The sequence below is a fragment of the Eriocheir sinensis genome, chromosome 37, assembly GCF_024679095.1.
Source record: "Eriocheir sinensis breed Jianghai 21 chromosome 37, ASM2467909v1, whole genome shotgun sequence".
In the NCBI taxonomy this organism is placed as follows: domain Eukaryota; kingdom Metazoa; phylum Arthropoda; class Malacostraca; order Decapoda; family Varunidae; genus Eriocheir; species Eriocheir sinensis.
This window is the reverse complement of record NC_066545.1, coordinates 16,670,326-16,692,825: the sequence shown is the minus strand read 5'-3', so window position 1 is coordinate 16,692,825 and position 22,500 is coordinate 16,670,326. Positions and strand designations below refer to the sequence as shown.

Here is a 22,500-nt window from a genome sequence, read left to right as displayed (position 1 = left end):
AAGAGGAAGAGGCTTATGTAATTAAAGGTTTTCAAAAGGCGGGTAATCCTTCTTCCTTCTTCCTCCTCCTCCTCTTCCTCCTCCTCCTCCTCCTCTTCTTCCTATCGTTTGTTACTTTCAAAAAATAATTATCCTTCCCTCTCGCTCTCCATCTCTTTCCTTCTTCCCTCTCTTTCTTCCTTCTTCCTTCCTTCTTCTTCCTTCCTTCTTCCTTCCCTTCCTTCTCCTCCTTCCCTTCTTTCTTCCTTCCTTCTTCTTCCTTCTTCCTTCCCTTCCTCCTCCTCTGTAGTTGTGTTTTCATTTTAACTTTTCTTCGTTGTTTCCTCTCTTCCTCCCTCCCTCCCTCCTTCCCTTCTTCCTCCTCCTCCTCCTCCTCCTCCTCCTCCTATTGTTGGTTACTTTGATGGCACTAATCCAGTTTTGGGAGTTTTATTGAAGCGACTATTTCTTTCGGAGTGGATCCTGTGCAAACCAATCCCTCTGACCTTCCTTCTTTCCTTCCTTCCTTCTTTCCTTCGTTCCTTCCTTCCTCCCTTCCTCCGTCCCTTGCTACCATTCTTCCTTCCTTCCTGTATTCCGCCTTCCCTTCCTTCTTGCTCTTCCTTCCTTCATTCAATTATTCATTACTTACGCCCTTGTCTTCTTTTCATCCTAATTTCCCACTTTTCTTCCTTGTTTTCTTCCTTCCTTCCTTCCTTCCTTATTCCCTACATTCCTCCATTGCTTCATTCCGACCTTCCTTTTTACCTTCCTGCCTTTTTTTCTTTTTCCTCCTTTTTTTTTCCTTCATTCTCATCCCCTTTTCTTCTTCTTCTTCTTGGTTCTTTCTCTTCTTTCAACTTCTCTTTCCTTTGTCTTCTTCTCCCTCCCTTCTCCTAACAGTCTCCTCATCTCTCCTCTTCTCTGTTCCTTCCCTCTCTCTCTCGTCAAGGCAGAAGAGCAGTCGGTTGGTTCTTTCTCTTCCCTCAACTTCTCTTCCCTTTGTCTTCTTCTCCCTCCCGTCTCCTCATCTCTCCTCTTCTCTCCTCCTCCATCTCTCTCGTCAAGGCAAAAGAGCAGTCGGTTGGTGAGTTCGAAAGAGGGAGAGACAGAAAAACAAGACTTAGTGAAGGAGAAACAAAGTAATTACACGAACTTAAGTCGAAACAAGACAAGACCAAGCTGCTCTCGTGTGGCTTAAGGAACTCAGTGAGGCGGGGAGGAAATTAAGTATCTGAGAGAGGGAGAGAGGGAGGGACAGGGAGAGAAAGAGAAAATGTTTGATATTAGTTATGTAGGTAATTGATTGAGAGAGATAACCACTTTGTATTGTGGAAAATTTTAAAACGTAGTCAATTTATATAAGCAAAAAAAGAAAATTGAGTGTCAGATAAGAGACGTTGATTGCAAATGGATAGAAAATGCCACAAATAATTGAATGATAGAAACTAATTAAGGAAATAGGATAGAAATAAAGGAGGAGGACCTACGATTTTATATAGAATTAGAGGAAGAGTGAAGGATGGATAGAATATAGGCTGGAAGAAAAGAGAGAGAAATAGAATGGAAGGAAAGAAGGGAGGAGATGGAAATAGAAAGGAAAAAATAATACAAAAAAAACAGTATCATGAAAACAGGATTAATATTTCCCCCCTATTCTTGTTCCTTCCTTCCTTCCTTCCTTCCTTTCCATCCTTCTTTCCCTCCTTCCTCCCTCCATCAAATTTTTTTTCCTTCTTTTCTCCTCTCCTTCATTCCTTCCATCAATTCTTCCTTTTCCTTCCTTCCATTCATCATTCCTTCCTTCTTAAAATAAATTAAAAAAGAAAAAAAGAAAAAAGAATATATATAGCACCTTGTGAACTGAATCCCTCTCTCCCCTTCCGTGCTTTCCCTTTCATCGCCCTCACCTGTTCATTCATTATTCATTCGGCCACCTGTCCAACCACCCATCACCCCCTCCCCCTTCCCCCCTCCCCCCTCCCCTTTACACCTGGTCCTCTCTCTCTCTCTTTCTCTGTAACCCTTGAGCCTGAAACACTTTCCCTTTCCTGCCAACACCTGTCTCTTTGTTACCTGGTGAGCTCTGGGATTGTTTTTGTTTATTATTTTATTTTATTTTATTTATTTATTTGTTGATTTGTATTTTTTCTGTTTTTCTCTCCTTTCTTTCTTTCTTTTATTTATTTTTATTATTTTATTTGTTTTTTGTTTGTTTTTTATGTTTTCGTATTCGTGGTAATATATATTTTTTCTTTTTACACACACACACACACACACACACACACACACACACACACACACACACACACACACACACACACACACAGAGAGAGAGAGAGAGAGAGAGAGAGAGAGAGAGAGAGAGAGAGAGAGAGAGAGAGAGAGAGAGAGAGAGAGAGAGAAGCAATGCAGTGTGTTGTTGTGAACGCTTAAATTTTATTCGAATTGCAAAAACGGTGTCCCTCCTCCTCCTCCTCCTCCTCCTTCTCCTCCTCCTCCTCCTCCTCCTCCGTATTTGGGAAGTAAATTAGATCACCTGCAGCTGCCAGAAGGAGGAGAAGGAGGAGGAGGAGGAAGAGGAGACAAAGAGATTGAGGGAAAGTATGTGAAAGCATGTCAGAGAGAAGATAATGGAGGAGGAGGAGGAGTGAATGGAAAGATGAAAGGAGAAGAAAGAGGTTGGTGAAGGAAAGAAAGAAGGAAGGCAATATGAGGAGGAGGAGGAAAAGTAAGAGGAAGACTGGGAGAGGAAGACAGGTGTAGGAATGAAGACAGGGGAATGCATTAGGAAGGGAAGGAGGAAAATAAAATAAAGAAAGAAGAAAGAAAGACGAGGAAAGGAACAAAGAGTAAATATATAAGAAACACAAGGACGAATGAGAAGGAAAGGAAAAAGAAACGAAAGACGAAAGATGGAAAGAAGAAGAAAAGAATGAAAATAAAGAATGAAAATAAAATAAAGAAAGAAGAGAAAGAGACGAGGAAAGGAACAATGAGTAAATATATAAGAAGCAAATAGGAATGAGAAGGAAAGGAAAAAGAAAAGAAAGACGAAAGGCGTAGAAAGAAGGAGAGAGAGGAAGAAGGAGAATAAGAAATGAAAGGGCAGAGAGAGAGAGAGAGAGAGAGAGAGAGAGAGAGAGAGAGAGAGAGAGAGAGAGAGAGAGAGAGAGAGAGAAAACGAATATTCTAAGAAGGAAAGCAGGAAAGAGAAAGCGAAAATAAGAGACAAAGCAAATTGAATACCAAGAATGAGAGAGAAAGAAAGGGAGAGAGGATAAAGAAGAAGAAGAAGAAGAAGGAGAAGCGAATACAAAAAAAAATAACAAACATGAGAAAAATAGAGAGAAAAAGAAAGGAGGAAGGTAAAGAAGGAAATGGAAAACGAAGATAAGGAAGCGAAAGAGTGGAAGGGAGGGAGTGTAACGAGAGAATGGGAAAAAATGAAGATAAAGATTAATACGAGGGAAAGAAATGAAGGAAAAAAAGAAGGATATAAAAAGAAATAGGGAAAGAAAGGAAGGAAAAAAGAAGAATAAAGAGTCGAAGTAAGATAAGGAAGATAGGAGAGAGGAGACGAAGAAAAGAATATGAAATGGGAAGAAAGGGAAGAATGAAGATTAAAAAAGGAATACGAGAGAAAGAAAGGAAGGAAGAAAAGAAGGATAAAGAGTCGAAGTAAGATAAGGAAGATAGGAGAGAGGAGACGAAGAATAAAATATGAAATGGGAAAAAAGGGAAGAATGAAGATAAAAAAAAGAAGTACGAGAGAAAGAAAGGAAGGAAAAAAAGAAGGATAGAGAGACAAGGAAAGATAACGAAAATAGGAGAGAGAAGACGAAGAAAAGAATGAAAACAAAAAATGAAGACAAGGTAAGATAAGGGAGATAAGAGAGAGGAGACGAAGAAAAGAATGAAAATATATAAAAAAATGGTAAGGAAGCGCATCTCATCAGCTGAGCGCTCCACACCTGTATTTTTCCGTACCTGCTTTTCCTCCTCCGCGCAGGTGAAGGGAGGAAGATGATGAACGTCTTCCTCCACTTCATCACGGAGGGAAGTATGTGAGGGAGAGAGAAAGGAGGAGGAGGAGGAGAAGGAGGAGGAGGGCGAAAAGAATGTAGGAGAAGAGGAGGAGGAGGAGGAGGAGGAGGAAGAAGAAGACGAGGGGAAGGAGCATATTGGGAAAGGCAAGTTGTTTATGGAAGAGAGAGGAAGAGGGGAGGAGACAAGGAAAGGAAGAGAAGGAAAGAATAACAATGAGGAAGGAAGGAAAAAAGAGAGAGAAAGAGAAAGGAAGAGGTGAAGTAGAGAATAAGGAAGATAGGTTAGGAAAAATAAAAAAAAAGAAAGGTAGATGACCCGGTAGGTAGGTTAGCAGGTTAAGGAAGGCTGTAGCATTGAGTAGGTAAGTAGGAAGGTAAATGGGTAGGTAGGGAAAATATATATGAGGGGGCGATGATAATGGAGAAGGCAGGAAAACAAAGGGAAAAGAAGAAGAGAAGAAAGGAAGAAAGAAAGAATTGAGGAGGGAGAAAACAGGAAAACAGAAGAGTCGAATGAAAGGGAGAAAAGGAAAGGGAAGAAAAAAGGGAGGAATGGAGGAGGTAACAGGAAAAAAAGGGAGAAAGAAAAAGGGAAAAAGAGAAGAGAAGAATGAAAGAAAGAATTGAGGAGATAGAAAACAGGAAAACAGAAGAGTCGAAAGGGAAAAGAGAGAAAAGGGAAGGAAAAAGGGAGGAAGGGATGAAGTAAAAGGAAAAAAGGGAGAGAAAAAACAGAATGAGGAGAAACAAAAAGAAGGAAGAAAGAAAAAAAACTGAGAAGATAGAAAACAGGAAAACAGAAAAATCGAGAGGAAGGGAGAAAAGGGAAGGAAAAAGGGAGGAAGGGATGAACTAACATGAAAAAAAGGGAGAGAAAAAAAAGAATGAGGAGAGACAAAAAAGAAGGAAGAAAGAAAAAAAACAGGAGATAGAAAACAGGAAAACAGAAAAATCGAGAGGAAGGGAGAAAGGGATGAAATAACAGGGAGAAAGGGAGAAAGAAAAAGGGAGCGAGGAGAGAGAAAAAAAGGGAGGAGGGGAGGAAATAATAAGGATAAGTCACCCCAAACACTAATGACGCAGAACTATGCATATATAATTTTTTTTACCCTCATTACTCTATTAATAACCGTGCGTGTGTGCGTGCGTGTGTGCGTGCGTGCGTGCGTGCGTACCTGCGTGAATATATTTAATCAGCGTAATGTCCCCCGCAGGTGCATTGTCCCCCCCTCCCCCCCTCCCCCTCCCTCCTTCTCCTTCCCTCTTTGTCAATAGTGATGTAGAGGAGGAAGAGGAAAGAGGAGGAATGGGGAGAGAGAGAGAGAGAGAGAGAGAGAGAGAGAGAGAGAGAGAGAGAGAGAGAGAGAGAGAGAGAGAGAGAGAGAGAGAGAGAGAAAAGAAGATAGGAGAGGAGAGGGAAGCGTGTAGAAGGGTGTTGAAGAGGAAAGGAAAGAAGGGGAAGGAAGGAAGGAAGGAAGGAAGGGGAGGAGAAAGAAGGGAAAAGGAAAGGAGGGAGTAGAGAGGTCGGTTTAAAGGAAGAAGGAAGAATAGCAAAGGAAGAGAAAAAGGGGAACAGGAAAAGGAAAGAAAGATGGAAGAGTACATAGGAAAGAAATGAAAGAAATAGAAATGGAAGATAAAACAAGAAAAGGGTAACGAAGAAGAGGAGGAGGAAAAAAAGAAGAGAGAGAGGGAAAGGATGGGAGGGATTATAGAGTGTGACACCAAGAAAGGAAGAGAAAAAGTAACAGGAAAAGGAGAGAGAGAAGAGTGCAAGGGAAAGAAATGAAAGTTAAAACAAAGGGGGGGAGGGGGGACGGAGAAGAAGAAGAGGAGGAGGAGGAGGAGGAAGAAAAGAGGAGAGACAAGGGAATAGAGAAAGAGAGAAGTTTGAGAAGGAAGAGGAAGAGGAGGAAAGATGAGAAAGGAAGACAAAGAGTAGTAAAGAAAAGAGAAGGAAGAGCGGAGGAAAAGAAGTGGAAGAGGAGTGGAGTGGTGAAGAGAGAGAGAGGAAGAAAAGGAAAAGAGAGAAAAGAATGAAGAAAAGAATTAAGCGGGCTGGTTGGTGATGACAGAGGGGAAGAGATGACGCAATAGAAAGTTGGGTAGAGGGATGGAAAGGGAGAGAGGGAGAGGAGACGAGAGGGAAAAGAGGGAGGAGGAGAGGGGGGGATGAGGGATAGAAGAGGGGAAAGGGAGAGAGCAGGGGAGGAGGAGGAGGAGGAGGAGGAGGAGGAGGAGGAGGAGGAAGGGAGGGAGGTGATCACGTTAATGGAAAAATCCGGGCCAGGTATAATCAGGTGTGGACGCTAATCACTCACAAACCTGCCCGTGACGTGAGAGAGAGAGAGAGAGAGAGAGAGAGAGAGAGAGAGAGAGAGAGAGAGAGAGAGAGAGAGAGAGAGAGAGAGAGAGAGAGAGAGAACTACACAGACCTTATTCAACGTTGTCATTTCTCAAAACATATCCACTATTAACAGTACTAACCGCCCCGCTTCGTCTTCCACCTCCTCCTCCTCCTCCTCCTCCTCCAATATCAGTATTTACCAAGGCAACTGTTGTAACTCTCGCTTGTTGACTCTGTTCCCTCCAATAACCTCGTCATGGAGAAAATGAGAGAGAGAAAAAAGGAAAGAAAGAAAGAAAGAAAGAAAGAAGGAATGATAGAGAAATGGGTGAAAGACTATAAGGTAAAATAATGTTATAGTGAAAGCGTGGTTGTCCCTCACCGTAGCATTTTTTTTTTTTTTTTTTTAACGTTTCGACCCATGATTGGGGTAGGCTTTCTTGTTGAGGCTTGATGGTCGGCCCCAGCCCATTGTGGCTCAGGCAAGTGTTTATATTGGCGCCATCTTGCTTGGCTCATGCTGTCCCCCGAGTTCATCACTGACCCTCTCTTTTAGGGAGAGAATCTAGGGTCCGGGTTGACAGGTGGCCTTCAGGGCAGCATGTGGGTAGTCTTGGGCCATTCGGCGACGTCGGAAAAATCCCAGCTGTGGCGGCGGGCAGTGAACGCGACGCTGACGCGCTAACCACTCAGCAGAAGTATATAGTAAACAAAGAATAGGATAATAATACTGATACGACTCATTAGAAAATAAATAACCATCGGAGAATAAATAAAGTGCTTCATAAAAGATTCGCCTCGCGTGGACCCAAAACAAAATAGCGAGGGGAAACTGGCGGAAAAAATGAATAAAAAACAGTGACGGTTGTGTTCCATAATTACATTTGTTATGCAGATAAATAAACACTTCACTTTTATGGCGGGCGCGTGTTTTGTTGGGTCATTATTTTTTGCGAGAGATAAACAGATGGATAGACAGAGATAGACAGTGGGAGAGAGAAAGGTGAGGGACAATTTTGCCTTTTTTCCTCCTTTTATTACTCTTTATTTCCCTCTTTTCCTTATCTTTTTTTCCATTTTCCTGTCGGTCTCATCTTTGTCTTTTCATTCCTCTCCTTTCTCTTTCTTTTTCACTAAACTTTTCTTTTTCCCATTTTGCTTCATTCTTATCATTTTACCTTCCCCTTTCTTCCTCTCATTCGTATCCATTCCATTTATTTTCCTTCCCTCTGCTTATTTTATATGAAAGAGATTGCAGGAATGGAGAGGAAAGAAGGGCAGAGAGGATAGGAGAAGAGGGAAGAGAAGGGAAGCGAAGGGGGTAGGGTTAGGAAAGGGAGGAGAGAGAGAGGAAGAGAAGGGAAGGGGAGGAGTGAGGAAAGGAAGGGAATGGCTGAAAAGAGAAGGGAAGCGAAGGGAAAAGGGTTACGAGAGAGACAGGTAAGGAAGGGAAGAGAAGGGTAGGAAGGGAAGGGAAGGGAGAGAAGGGGAGAGGGAGGGTAGGGAGGGAAGGACAAGGGATGGGAAGCGAAGGGAGAGAAGGGGAGAGGGAGGGTAGGGAGGGAAGGACAAGGGAAGGGAAGGGAGGGAGGGAAGGGGAGAGGGGAAAAAATATAGTTGTTCTCTCCTCTTAATAATAATGTGGGGCGGTGGAGTTGAGATGAACACAGTGGAGTAGATGATTATTCTGTGGTGGAGTGGCGTGGAGTTAGTCGACCAAACAACTCTTTATATTTCTTTTTTTGGTCGCCATTATCATATTTCGATTTGTGTGTGTTTAAGGTATTAGTGTAATTTTTGTGTATTTTCGTGGTATTGTATTTTCATTTTCAGTATTTTTTGTCGTATAATTTAGGAGCGAAGGTGAATGGATATATTTTTGTGTGTGTATTTCCTTAATTTTTCAATGTTTTTCTTATTATTTTCATTTATTTACTTATTTATATTTCATCTTTTTTTGTCATATTTTTTGGATTGGCAGTGAATAAGTATTTTTTTCCGTATTTTTGCTATTATTTTTTCAGTTTCTATTGTTTTCTATTAATCTATTGTTTTGTTATTCATTGTCTCTCTTTCCTGGAGGTCTTCGTGTCTGTCTGTCTATCTGTCTTTCTGTCTGTCTGTCTGTCTGTCTGTCTGTATGTATGTATGTATGTATGTATGTCCATCTATCTCGTGTAAAGACATTTCAGAATCGATAAACTCATATTTTATTTGACTAAACTTGTTCCAACTATCCTGTTATTAGTTTACGGTGTGTGTGTGTGTGTGTGTGTGTGTGTGTGTGTGTGTGTGTGTGTGTGTGTGCGTGTGTTATTTTTCATTCCTCGCGGGTCTTTCTCTTGTTATTCTGGGTCCATAATTGGATTTTTGGGTCACATAAGGAGTTAATTGAATGTTTTCCTATAAATATACATTGCGCGACCCGCCACCACGGATGCGCAGAATAAAATAGCACGAAAAAAAGGAAATAAAGATTAAGAAATATGAAATAATCATTGAAGAAAAAAGAACCAGAGAAAAGAGAGAAGAGCAACGTAAAAAAAATATGAAAGGAAAAAGGAGAGGAATGAAGACAAAGATGAACCTGAGAGAAAAATAAGAAAATATGAGAAAAAGGAAAAGATAAAGAGGAAATGAATATAGAAAAAAACAGGTAAATTTGTGCTTCGAAAAAAAAGGGAAAGGAAGAAAACGGAATATGATAATAAAGAAGATAGTGAAAGAAGAAAGAAAATAAAGAAAAGAAGGAAAGATGCTGCACTTGATATTCTCTCTCTCTCTCTCTCTCTCTCACACACACACACACACACACACACACACACACACAAGCATAAAAGGAAGAAAAAAAGGAAATTGCGCCTCAAATAAAATGCCTCAAAATACGATAGAGGAAGGGCCGTGTGTGTGTGTGTGTGTGTGTGTGTGTGTGCGTGTGTGTGTGTGAGTGAGATAAATGTTGTGGTGATCGCCGTCAATTACTGTCCTAAAGTGATTTATTGACGCTCAGATTTTAATTAGTAATGATAAACGTCAGAGAGAGAGAGAGAGAGAGAGAGAGAGAGAGAGAGAGAGAGAGAGAGAGAGAGAGAGAGATTAAATACACATTCTATTCATTTACTCACACACTAATCTATTATTTTTTTACTACATACTTTTTATTTATTTTTCATTATTTTGCATTAGTTTACCCTCGAAAGTCAACCACATGTAAATAAAACGATAAACAGTGTCCCTTTAATACGTGTGTGTGTGTGTGTGTGTGTGTGTGTGTGTGTGTGTGTGTGTGTGTGTGTGTGTGTGTAATGAAATATTTATAACTACATTACCTGGACACATTTTTAATCCCTTCACTATAACATTTGGGGTTCAGTATTTATTTTCCTTTGAGATATTTTTTTTCTCATTTTCTTATTTTAATTATTTTTTTCTCCTTTTCTTCGTTGCAAATCTTTCCTTTACGTTTATTTTTTTCTTCATTTTTTCATCTTTTTTCTTCTTCCTCCATCTCCTTTTCTTCTACGGTTGATCCTCCTTCTCTTCCTCTTCTTCCTCTTTCTCCCTTCTCCTCTCCTCCTTCTCCTACTCCTCTTCTTCCTGTTTCCCCTACTACTACTACTACTACTACTACTACTACTACTACTATTACTATTACTACCACTACTACTACTACCACCACTACTACTACTACTGCTACTACTACTACCACTACTACTACTACTACTACTACTACCACCACCACCACCACAGCTGTTGCCGTTATTACTTCGTTCATCATTAGGACAAAAACAATAATAACAACAACTAATAGCTAAAAAAAATACAACCCTCCCGTTTTCTTTGTCGTAATAATAATATGTCTTCAAGGGGGGACACTAATGGATTTCCCAGGACTCGTATCTCCTCTTGTTTTTCCTCTTTCTCCTCCTCCTCCTCCTTGTTCTTCCTCTTCATTTTCCTCTTCCTTCCTTTCTTTTCCTTCTCCACTTCTTTCTCCTCTTTTTCTTCCTCTTTCTCCTCTTCTACTCTTCTCTCCTCTTTATTCTGCGTCTCCCTCTTCCTCCTTTTTTCATACTGTTTTCCTTTTCCTGATTTTCCTCTTCCTTCTCAAATCTGTCATGTTTTCTTTTTTTCCTTCTCATTTCCTTCTTTTTACTGTCTATACTCTCTCTCTCTCTCTCTCTCTCTCTCTCGAGTACTCATATCCTTCCTTTTTTATGTCATCTCCCCCTCTACGTTATCCCAATCCTATCTTCCTTGCATATATTTTTCTCCCTCTTCTTATTCCTCCTTCCATTGCCCGTATATTATCGCTTCTTGTTATTCCCTTTCTCTTCCCTCTCCTCCCTTCTCTTCTCTTCTCTTCTATTATCCTCTTAGCCTTTGTCTTTCTCGTGTTTATTCGCTCTTGTATTGGTATTCTCTTCTGCTATGTTGCTGTGTTTTCTGTTTGCTCCCTTAAATCCTGTTCTTTATCATCGTTTCTTCCTTATTCCCTATTCCGTTTATGCTGCTTATTATTTTTTTTGTGTTTCTATGTATTCTGTTTCCTTCCTCTCTCTCTTATTCCTGTTCTTTATCATCGTTTCTTCCTTATTCCCTATTCCGTTTATGCTGCTTATTATTTTTTTTGTGTTTATGTATTCTGTTTCCTTCCTCTCTCTTATTCCTGTTCTTTATCATCGTTTCTTCCTTATTGCTTATTCTGTTTATGCTGTTTATCATTTTTGTGTTATAATATATTCTCTTTCCTCTCTTCTCTCATTCCTGTTCTTTATTATCATCTTTTTCACCTTAATTCGTATTCCGTTTATCCTTCTGCTTATTCCTCCACCTCGTTCTTACTCCTCTTCTCGTTCTACTTCTTCCTTCCTTGCTCTCCATCTCTCTTCCATATCTTTTTTCTTATTCCAACTCACCATTCGTCTCTTCTATAATCCATTTTTTCTTCTTCGTTTCCTTCTTCGTATATATACACAAACCCGCGCATCGTTAGGCCAGAGCTGGAAACACATTTATATATTCGCGTGAAATAAAAATCTTTACACATCGAAAATGCAAAACCAGGCTCGCGTCATTGAATTCCCCTTCCTCGGAACACCGCAAATAATAAGAAAGAAAGAACGGGATTGAAAGGGAAAACTCGGGTAAAAATGTTCATATAAAAAAGGTGTGTTTCGGGGCATCACCCACCTTACCTCGCCTCATTTGACCTTATCTCACCTTATCTTACCTTACTTTACCTTACCTTACCTTACCTTACTCACTTCATCTCATCTTACCTTACCTTACCATACCTTACCTCACCTCACCTAATTTATCTTACCTTACCTTACTTTACCTTACCTTACCTCACCTCACCTCACCTCACCTGACCTTAACTCACCTTACCTCACCTTACGTTACCTTACCTTACCTTACCTTACCTTACCTTACCTCACCTCACCTTACCTCACCTCACCCTACCTTACCTTACCTTACCTTACCTTACCTTACCTTACCTTCCTGCTCCTCCTGCCTCTTTATATTCACCTGTGCAATGAGATACTTGAGAGAGAGCAGGAACAGGTGAAGGAGGAGGAAGAGGGCACCTGATTTAAAGGGGTGAAGAGGAAGAGGAGGAAGGGAGGATGGGAAAGGGGAAGGGAAAGATCCGTAGACTTATGAATTGGTGAGTGAAAAGAGTGAATGTGAGGATAGATTGTGAGCCCCTCGGAAGTGATGGTAGTGGATGGGCGAAGAGGTGGAGAGGTGGAAGAGGATGAGGTGAGTGAGTGAGGAAGAGAAAGGAGGGTTATGGATGAGTTTGGGTGGGTGAGTAAGGGAGTGCATGAGTTGGAGAGAGCGGGAGGGGAGTGGGATCGCGAGAGGGAGAAATGAGATCAGTGAAAGATGGAAAGGAGAGAAAAGGATATAATTGAGGAGGAGGAGAAGAAGAGGAGGAGGAAAAGAAGAAGATTAGAAAGGGATTATGTAGTGGTTGGAAGGAAGTGGAGAAGAAAGAGAAAGAAACCGATTAAGAACAAAAAAAAAAAGAAAAACAGGAGGAGAGAAAAAGAGAACGAAAACGAGAGAAAGAGGAACAACAAATAAAGATGAGAACAAGAATAATCATGAGAAGATAAAGAAAAGAAGTTAATGAAGATAAAACACACACACACACACACACACACACACACACACACACACACACACACACACACACACACACACACACACACACACACAACTCCCTTCGTCTCTATACACCAAAAACCAATAGTGGGACAGAGCGAGCCTTAAACACCACTATACAACTTGGTACTGGACCCGCTTGAGTAGGATCTGAATGCTTACCGAGCCGTGAAGTATAAGGACGAGACTCTCCTTCGTAATAGACAATAGGATCACAGTTTGTAGGGAGAATAAAAAAGTGGAAACGATTATTACTCCCTCCTCCCTTCTCCTCCATCTATTTTTTCTCTCCTCCACTTTCTCTCTCCATCCTCTTCCTCCACCTCCCTCACTCTCCTTGCTCTTCTTTCTTCTGCCACCTCTTTCACACACACACACACACACACACACACACACACACGCACACGCACGCACCTAACGTAATAACCCTTCCAGAAATTCCTGTTATGTCGTTATTTTTCCGTTCTCACGGAAATGGAATAAAACTTTTGAGGCCTAAACGTATTAATTCATAAGAGAGAGAGAGAGAGAGAGAGAGAGAGAGATCTGATATGTAATCCGTTTAGGTATAAAGTATTAGAAAGGTAGGGGAAAGGAAGGATATATAAGTGATAGGGTAGGTCTCTCTCTCTCTCTCTCTCTCTCTCTCAAGATAGCCCTTCCTTGTATTGTATGTTCGTCCATTGTTGAATTTCTCTTTGATCTTTCTTTCTCCTTTCCTCCGTTTTCTTCTTTTTTTTCCTCTTTTTCCTCCTGTGTCCTCTTGTTGCTTTTGTTGTTGTTGTTTTCCTTTTCCTCTTTTCATTTTTTTCTAATCTATTTTCTTTACGTTTTTATTTATTTATTTATTTTTTTGTTATTTTTTTTCTTCCTCATGTCTTGAAATGTAGGAATAAGTTGAATAAGAGAGAGAGAGAGAGAGAGAGAGAGAGAGAGAGAGAGAATGGTGAATTTATTGCCTCCTATCACCCTAACTCTCTCTCTCTCTCCTATTATCTATTCAATTCACGGTATTGCTCCATCTTCTACGTGGCTTCCATCATCCTTTTACTGTCCTTTATTACATTATCTGCCTTCCCTTTCTTCCTTTCTCTTTTTTTTCTCTCCATAAATTTTCCTTCATTATCTCTCTTCTTTTCTTCCGTCGGTACCCTTTTTAAGCCACTTTCTCTCTGCCTTCCTTTCTTTTCTATGATCTTTTTTTCTATTGTTATTAATTTATTTTTTTCTATTTATTATGTTCTATCTCATGAGTTATTTTCTATATTGTTTTTTTTATATTTTCTCATTCTTGTTTGCCTCTCTCTCTTTTCTCCGTTCTATGTTATCAATTCTTTTCCTTTTTGCTTTTAATCTTTTCTCATATATACTTTTTATCTTTTTTTCTCTTGATGCGCTTCAAATATCTACTCCATGACCTTACCTGTCCTTCCCTGTGCCTTTAATTTGTACCTTCATATGAAAAAAATCTTAAATTGATATTAAAATTCTTATCAGAGAGAGAGAGAGAGAGAGAGAGAGAGAGAGAGAGAGAGAGAGAGAGAGAGAGAGAGAGAGAGAGAGAGCTACCCCTAACATGACTCAATCTCTTGTAAGGAAATGAGATGTGCGTGGTTATTGCTCGCGTGGGAAAAATCGTGAGGCTGCGAGTGTGTGTGTGTGTGTGTGTGTGTGTGTGTGTGTGTGTGTGTGTGTGTGGTCAGGTTTCTCGGTTGCCAAAGGAAGGATAATGATAACGAAGAGGCGTGCGTTATATTGCTCTTTATGTCTTTTTATTTCCTCTTGAATCCATTATCGTAAGTATTGTATTAAGGTTAGGAGCGTAGAAGGGGATATGGAGGCGGAGAATACATATAACTACACTGGATATCTCTTTTGAAGTCTTGTCTCTCTTATCAACTTATTTCTATTTCATTTATCTTATCTTTCCTCCTCTCTCCCCTATTCCTCTATCAGCCTTCTTCCCCCTCTTTCTTCCTTTCTTGTTTTTTGCGTTCCTCGTCATTGTCTCCTTTTATCGTCACCCAGTACGTTGGTCAGTCGGTCAGTCAGCCTGTCAGTCAATCAGTTAATAAGTCAGTCAGTCCGTTATCCATTCATTCATTCAGTTAGTCATTCAACCTGTCAATCATTCATTCAGTCAGTCACCCAGTCAGTCAGTAAATCAGTCAGTCAGTCAGTCAATCACTCAGTAAGTCCGCCAATCCATTCTTCCTTCTTTCATTCATTCATTCAGTCAGTCAGTCAGTCACTCACTCACTCACTCACTCACTCACTCACCCACACACCCATTCATTCAGTCAGTCAATCACTCACTCACACACTCAATCACTGACTCACCCACTCACCCAGACACTCACTCACTCCCACGGTCATTCACTCACCCACCCACACACTCATCCAGTCACTCAGTCGGTCAGCACACATAGAAGAGTTTCCAGCACAACCATAATTTTTCCGATGGGTTCCTCGCTCTGGCTGGCTGGCTGGCTGGCTGGGGTCCCGGTGGCTTGCATTCACCGGCGCTCTTTTTCTTAATCTCCCTGATGGCCAAACGTCCCTCGCCGCTGCATCTCTTATGGGCGCCCAGAGAAAATATCGACTGGGGAAATGAACGCGAAGGGGAGCGAGGGGAGAGAGGGGAGAGCAAGCGAAAATATGGTGAAGGGAATGCAGAAATATGGAGTTGATGGGAAGGGAAGGGAAGGGAGTGAGGAAGGGAGTGTGATGTATAGGAGGAGGAGGAGAAGTAGTAGTAGTAGAGAATAAAGAGGAGATAGAGAAAAGGAAAAAGAAGAAGGAGGAGGAGGATGTAGTAATAGAAAGTAAAGTGTAGATAGAAAAATAAATAATTTGTTGAAAGATAAAATAATAACAGAAAACGAGAAGGTATTAAAAGAAAATAAAGAGGAATACAAGGATAAGTAAAAGGAGAAGAAAGAGAAGAAGAGAAGTAGATGACGAAAAGGATACTGGATGAGGGAGATAAGAGACGTTGAAGGAAGAGAAAGAGAAGAAAAATAGATGGATGAAAAGATAGTGGATGAGAAATGAGTACCAAGAGTATTTTTATTATTATTATTAGTAGTAGTATAATCTTTTTTCTCTCGTGTGGCTCAGAAATACAGAAAGTGGTGGAAAAAAAGGAATTGTGGAGTCGGGGTTACATTTTCAGAGCGAGGAAGGTAGAAACAAACCAAATAAAATATAAACATGCTCTGAAATACTTGAAGGAACAAGGAGAGAGAGAGAGAAAAAGGGCACTGGAAACCTATTAATTAAACGCCTGGGCTGTTAAACTCTCCCAGGAGGTGAAATATGCCCAGGGCGATGAGATAGTTAAGGAAAAAAAAAGGAAAAAACTACCAAAAGGAAAAGAAATAGTGATGGAGTGTAATGGGAGAATTAGAGAAAAATAACAAGAAAATAACAACAGGAACGATAACAAATAAAAAACAAAAGAAAAAGAAAGTGATGGAATGTGATGAGAGACTAAGAAAAAAATAATGAAAGGAAAAAATACCAGGAATGAAACTGCTGCTCTGAAATGTTGGATATGAAACTCGAAACTGCTCTTCATCTTCTTCATCGTCGTTGTGAGTGAAATATGTATCGTAGAAAAAATTAACTGCAAGCTGAGAGAACAAGATATTACTGCCATCTGAAACTGTTGAAGGAAGGTAAATAAAGAAAAAGTTCACAAGAGAAAAGATCTAAAAAAAGTTGGATTAATGAAAACAAAAGAAAATAAAGTCTGACTGCAGGAAAAGGATAAGACAAAAGAAAAAAAACACCACAGAAGAGAAAAAGAAGAGAAGAAAAAGAAAAGAAAAAAGAAAATAAGAAAAACGAAACGCGTCTACATCAAACCACATCAAGAAGAGAAAAGAAAATAAGATAAAAGAAAAGCAGAAGTAAAGAAAAAAAGACCAGAAGGATAAATAGGAAAACAAGAAAACAAAGAAAAAGCATAATAAAAGAGTGGAGAAGAAGAAAACGAAAAGAAAAGGAGAAAAACAACAACAAACCCGCTCACAACCCCATCAACTCCAATCAACACCCCATCACTGTCCTCTCCTCACCACCGCCATCACGTCGACCACCACCATCATCACCACCACCACGCCCACGCCCGCCTCCACGCCCGCCCCCGCGATGCACAAGAAGCATCGCGGGTGGCGGGCGTTCCTCAGCAAGCTGCCGGTGCTGGCGCTGCGGCTCGCCAAAGTCCCACGCGTCCACCCCACGCTCAGGGTCCCCAGGCTGCCCGCGGGGTTCGTCCACCTCATTAAGCCTGGAGTCAAGTATGAGAAGGTAAGAGGCGTGAGGTGAGGTGGGTGGGGTTGCTAGGTAACGAGGCAAAGGAAGGAGAAAGGAGGTAAGAAGAGGTGTGTGGTGAGGCATTGGTAGCGGTTAGGTTAGGTAAGGTAAGGTAAGGGAAGGGAGGTGTACAGTTAAGTATGAGAAGGTAAGAGGCGTGAGGTGAGGTGGGTGGGGTTGCTAGGTAAGGAGGCAAAGGAAGGAGAAAGGAGGTAAGAAGAGGTGTGAGGTGAGGCATTGGTAGCGGTAGGTTAGGTAAGGTAAGGTGAGTAAGGGGCAGGTGTAAAGTTAAGTATGGTAAGGGTAGGAGAAGGAAGGTAGGGTTAGGTGAGGTGATTATGGAAGCTGTTAGGTTAGGTAAGGTAAGGTAAGGGAGGTGTACAGTTAAGTATGAGAAGGTAAACGAGGACGTGACGTGAGGTGGGTTATGTGAGATGAATTGAGGTAAGGAGGTAGGGTAGGAGAATGAAGGTCAGGTTAGGTGAGATGATTTTGCTAGGTCAGGTGAGGTAAGGTGAGGGCAGGTGTGAAATCAAGTACGAGAAGTTAAGAAGTGGGCGTGAGGTGGGTAAGGTACCAGTAAGGGAAGGGAGGTGACTAGAAGAAAGATATAATACAAACAATTGATGTAACTGTCAAAGAAACCCCCAAGAAAGAAGTAAAGAAAAAAAGCAAAGACGAAAGTTAAGAAAGTAACGAAAGACAAAAGTTTCCAGCCTGACACGGGGAAAAAAAGTACCCCCACAAAAAGCGGCAATGGGGAAAGAAGGAAGGGAGGAAAGGAAAAGTTTGCAGCCTCGGGTAAAAAAATAGCGCCGAAAGTAGCAATTGGGCTCTTAAATTTCCCCGCCGTCTCCCGCACCTGCCGCATTTTTCAGCGTGAGGGGCGGGCTGTCCACCTACGGCCTGGGATACTTAATTATTTTTTTCACAACTTGGCGGGGCTGAAGGAGAGTAAGCGGCTTATTGTGTACCTGAGAGAGCTTATGGATGGGTAGGGGTAGTCATATTGTTCTTCATAGGGGCAGAAACACTAAATTTATCTAGGAGAGTAATACGTGTTTGTAATTGAGGTTTTTGCTTAGTTGTCACAAGTTGGCGGTGCTGAAGGAAGGAGAATAAGTGGCTCAGTTGTATTTGAGAGAGCTTATGGATGGGTAAGGGGAGTCATATTGTTCTTGTTAGCGATAGAAACACACTAAATATATCTAGTAGAGTAATACGTGTTTGTAACGAAGGTTTTTGCTTAGTTGTCACAAGTTGGCGGTGCTGAAGGAAGGAGAATAAGTGGCTTAGTTGTACTTGAGAGAGCTTATGGATGGGCAGGGGGAGTCATAGTGTTCTTGTTAGCGATAGAAACACACTAAATATATCTAGTAGAGCAATACGTGTTTGTAATTGAGGTTATTGTTTAGATGTCACAAGTTGGCGGTGCTGAAGGAAGGAGAATAAGTGGCTCAGTTGTACTTGAGAGAGCTTATGGATGGGTAGGGGGAGTCATAGTTTCCTTGATAGGGGTACTTAGTCAAGGTAGAAACACACTAAATATATCTAGTAGAGTAATACGTGTTTGTAACGGAGGTTTTTGCTTAATTGTCACAAACTGGCGGTGCTGACGGAGAGAAAGAGGCTTCGTGTGTACTTGAGAGACCTTATGGATGTGTAAGGGCTGTTATTTTTTACTTATAGAGGTAAATATTATGTAGTTAGTTACGGGAGGTGAGGCCAAGCGAAAGACGGTAAAGGAAACATGAGGTGAGTAGGGTTGCTAGGTGCGGAAAAGTAAGGTAAGGGCAGATGTGAAGTTAAGTATAAGTAATAGGTATAAGGTGAGGTGGGGTTGCTAGGTAAGGTTAAGGGAAGTGAGAGCAGGTGTAAGAAGGTAAGACGCTGTGGTATGACTTACAGGTAGGAATAAAAAGTGATGGAATGTAAGAAAAACAAATACGAAAATGAAAAGAAAAGAAAACTACTGCTCGGAAAAGATCTCGAAACTCGCAAGTCTTCATCATCGGAAGTGAAATTTATAGATGAGAAAAATAGATACAGTAAAATAAATAGAAATAATATCACTTAAAAATGGAGGAAGAAGGAATGTGCGTCCGTTCGTAATTTATCTTTATAGGAGATGAGAGAGAGAGAGAGAGAGAGAGAGAGAGAGAGAGAGAGAGAGAGAGAGAGAGAGAGAGAGAGAGAGAGAGAGAGAGAATGGGAACAAGAGTGGAACACGTGCGAAATATTAGTATCCATTCACCTAATTTACCTCCTCCTCCTCCTCCTCCTCCTCCTCCTCCCATCAGAAGAGCCATCACAGCTGTCGAAATCGTATCAGAAATGCATTTGAGTACGTGATCATTATCCTCCTCCTTTTCCTCTTCCTCCTCCTCCTCCTTCTCCTCTTCCTCCTCCTCTTCCATCGTTCATTAGGGTCATACACACGGTAGAAAATACGCAAAAGTTGGACCTAGTGACCATTTTCTGCCCTGTGTGTGTGTGTGTGTGTGTGTGTGTGTGTGTGTGTGTGTGTGTGTGTGTGTGTGTGTGTACAACTATTACACGGAAACTATTGCCTTATTTTTTTAGGGAAAGTTTTAATGATTTTCCAACGAGTTCCACAATCAGCGTAGTCTGCCCTATAAACTCCGATTTCTGCAAGGCTTACCCGTTCTCTATCGGCGTTAGGCTCCGTTTTCTGTCCGTTTTCTGTCAAGCTTTGGCGGCTGAAAGCGGAAACTAAGCTGTATTTAAGCCTGATATATCGAGGCTCTTGTTTACGTATGTGTTTGAGTTGCTGTATGTTTTGTTGTATATGTTGTTTGGTATTGGATAATCGAATCGCTTTTAGTGCAGTTTTTTGGGGTTGGGAATTATGTTTATGTCGGATTCCTAGTTTTTTTTGCATTATTTTCTGTTTTTAATTCTTTTTCTCTCTCTTTATCCTATTTTTCCTCTTCTTTTTCTTCTTTTTCCTTCTCATCGTATTTCTTTCGGTTTTCTTGTTCGTCCTTCTCTTTTTCTCTTCCTCCTTCTCTTCTCTTTCTCCTCCTCCTCCTCCTTTCTTTCTCTCCTTCACTTTTTTCTCCTTCTCCTTCACCTTCTCTTCCTCCTCTTCTCTCCTCTTTGTTGTCTTCTTCCTCTCCCTCCTCCTCTGTTTCTCCTCTTCTTCCTCCTCCTCCTTCTCCTTCTCCATTTCCTTCTCTCTTCATCGTCTTCCTCCTCCTCTTCATCTTTTTCCTCCTTTCTCTGCTCCTCCTCTTCCTCCTCCACCTCTTTTTCATCTTCCACCTCCTCCTCTCTTGCTCCACCCCCTCTACTCCCTCTCTTCCTCCTCCTCCTCCTCCTCCTCTTTCATTTCCTACTTTATTTCCTTTGTTAGAATTCTGGTTATATATTTTTGGAGGCAATTTCTTTCTCCTCTTGGTCTGTGCCGCGCTGTGCATCGCTGGCGGGAAGGCAGAGAAACGGTCGCTTCTCTGACAGGTGATAAAGAATGTGTTTAAATCCTGTACCAGCCACGCAGAGGAGAATTGAATAGGGTAGAAGAGGGTTGGGTAGTATAGGTTAGTGTGCCCTTTGAAGTAATAGTAATGGTGGTAGTAGTGGTGGTAGTAGTAGTAGTAGTAATAGTATTAGTAGTGGTAGAGGTTGTTTGTGTTTTTGTTAGCTATAATATGGGTTTGGGGTGATGTTGTAATACTCGTAATGGTTGTAGTGATTGTGGTAGTGGTATTCGTAGTAGTAGTGGTAGTAGTAGTAGTAGTAGTAGTAGTAGTAGTAGTAGTAGTAGTAGCAGCAATATGGTCAGTCGCAGTAGTGGTGATGATGGTGATGATGATGATGATGATGATGGCGGCTAGCGTAAAAAAAAATCACACACCATCATCCCTTATAGTGTGTGTACCTGCATTTTGCGCGGAGGGAAGAAATAAGAGAAATCGATGAAACTACCGCAGTCATCGTTGTGCCCATCGATTTCTGCGGCAGCGCTGTCCCGTTTTCTGTGTCTGGGAGGAACCGGTTTTCTGCTGCGGCTCAAGGGCAGACGATGCTAAAACGTCGACATACTCTTATACGGAGCACAAAGATTTGGTGGATTCGAGAGTGATTTAGAAGACTTAGAAACATGGATTGAAGTTGAAATTGTATGTGGTAGTGAAATGATAAGATGGGAAAGTTGGAATCATGAATTAGAAAGGAAGACGAAGTTAAAACGTTGAAGTACTCCAATACGCAACACAGAGAAATTTGGCTGCTTCGAGAATGATTTAGAAGACTTAGCGAAATGGAAGAAAGAGAAGGAGGAGGAGGAGAGAGTAGGCGAATGAAAATGCTGGTAGAGAAGGAGGAAGTGGAAGAGGAGGAGCAGGAGAAGAAAGAAAAATATGAAATGAGAGATATGAAAGCGTGAAACATGAATTGGAAAGGAAAAATATATGTAATGACGAAATGATAAGTTAGAAAAGTGTGATGAGAAACCTAGCCACCTCCTTCACCCACACACACACACACACACACACACACTTACGTCACGCCACTGGTATGGAAGCCACTCAGCTCCGTAGCCATTAAACCAAGTACTACCTCCCATTACCATTCCCATAACCCTTTCGTCGTGTCCCATAACCTTTCGTCGCGAGTCTTTTGCGGTGAGGATTTGCTGCACCGTTGGACTTACATAGCACTGGTCTTGAGGGGCGGGGTGGGTCTGATTTGGTCTGGTCCTGGACTGGGGACGAGATGGGACTGGGGCTTTTTTTGTGCTTGTCTGTCTGTCTGGTGTCTGTCTGGGTGAGTTTGTGTTTTGTCTGGGTCTGGTCCTGGTCTGATCGTGGTCTGGGTATGCAAGGGATGGTATGGGGCTGTTTTTGTACCTGTCTGGTGTCTGTGTGGGTGAGTCTGGGTCTTGTCTGGGTCTGAAGGTCGCTACTGGGGGCTGGTTTGGGTTAGGTATTGATTTGGGACTGGACTGTTCTGGACTGGTACTGAACTGGACGCTTAGTTGGTCCGGCGTTCGTACTTGTTGAGGTCTGTTTGGGGTGGTCTAGGGCAAGTTTGGTACTGGGTTGGACTATTCTTGGGGCTAGTGGTCTTATAATTATTTTTTGCAGCGGATTTCTCTACACTGGGGCTGTTGGACTAGTCACTATTTGCTGGACTGGTATTCGTTCATGTTGGGGTCTGTTTGGAGTGGTCTAAGGTAAGGGTGAGCTGAATTGGGACTCTTTCTTTGGCTAGGGGACTCTTTTTTCCTTCCTCCTCAGTGACCTCCTGATCTGCCTCTGTGGTCCAGGAAATCCAAGGGAAATTCACCGTCTCTAAACTTATCGTCTCCCACCTTCACGAATGTCATTGAATGTTCTGATCCTTAAAACTCCAAATGCTCCTCCTCCTCTTCCTCCTCCTTATCCTCCAGCATCACCTTGGCCATTGACTCTCCTATTAAGGCTTTCAGATTTCACTTGAGGTTAAGAGGAAGAGTGGAAGGGATGCAAATTGGCTCTTAATCCTTTGTTGGGTTTGATTCCTGGTCGCTGGAGGAAATGGCGGAGAGAGAGAGAGAGAGAGAGAGAGAGAGAGAGAGAGAGAGAGAGAGAGAGCACGGGGGTGGATATGAAAACTTAAATGTCATAC

The 22,500-nt window shown here is 41.6% G+C and overlaps 1 protein-coding gene across 1 annotated transcript in view; it reads left to right on the top strand.

Annotated features, from left to right (window-relative positions):
• The window catches only part of LOC127008412 (uncharacterized), an 83,903-nt gene that overhangs the window by 56,086 nt on the left and 5,317 nt on the right, over window positions 1-22,500 (top strand). The window contains exon 2 of the mRNA XM_050880541.1: window positions 15,670-16,863. Within this exon, the coding sequence (XP_050736498.1) occupies window positions 16,705-16,863 (159 nt within the window). The 5' untranslated portion in view covers window positions 15,670-16,704. The remainder of the gene's footprint in view (window positions 1-15,669; window positions 16,864-22,500) is intronic.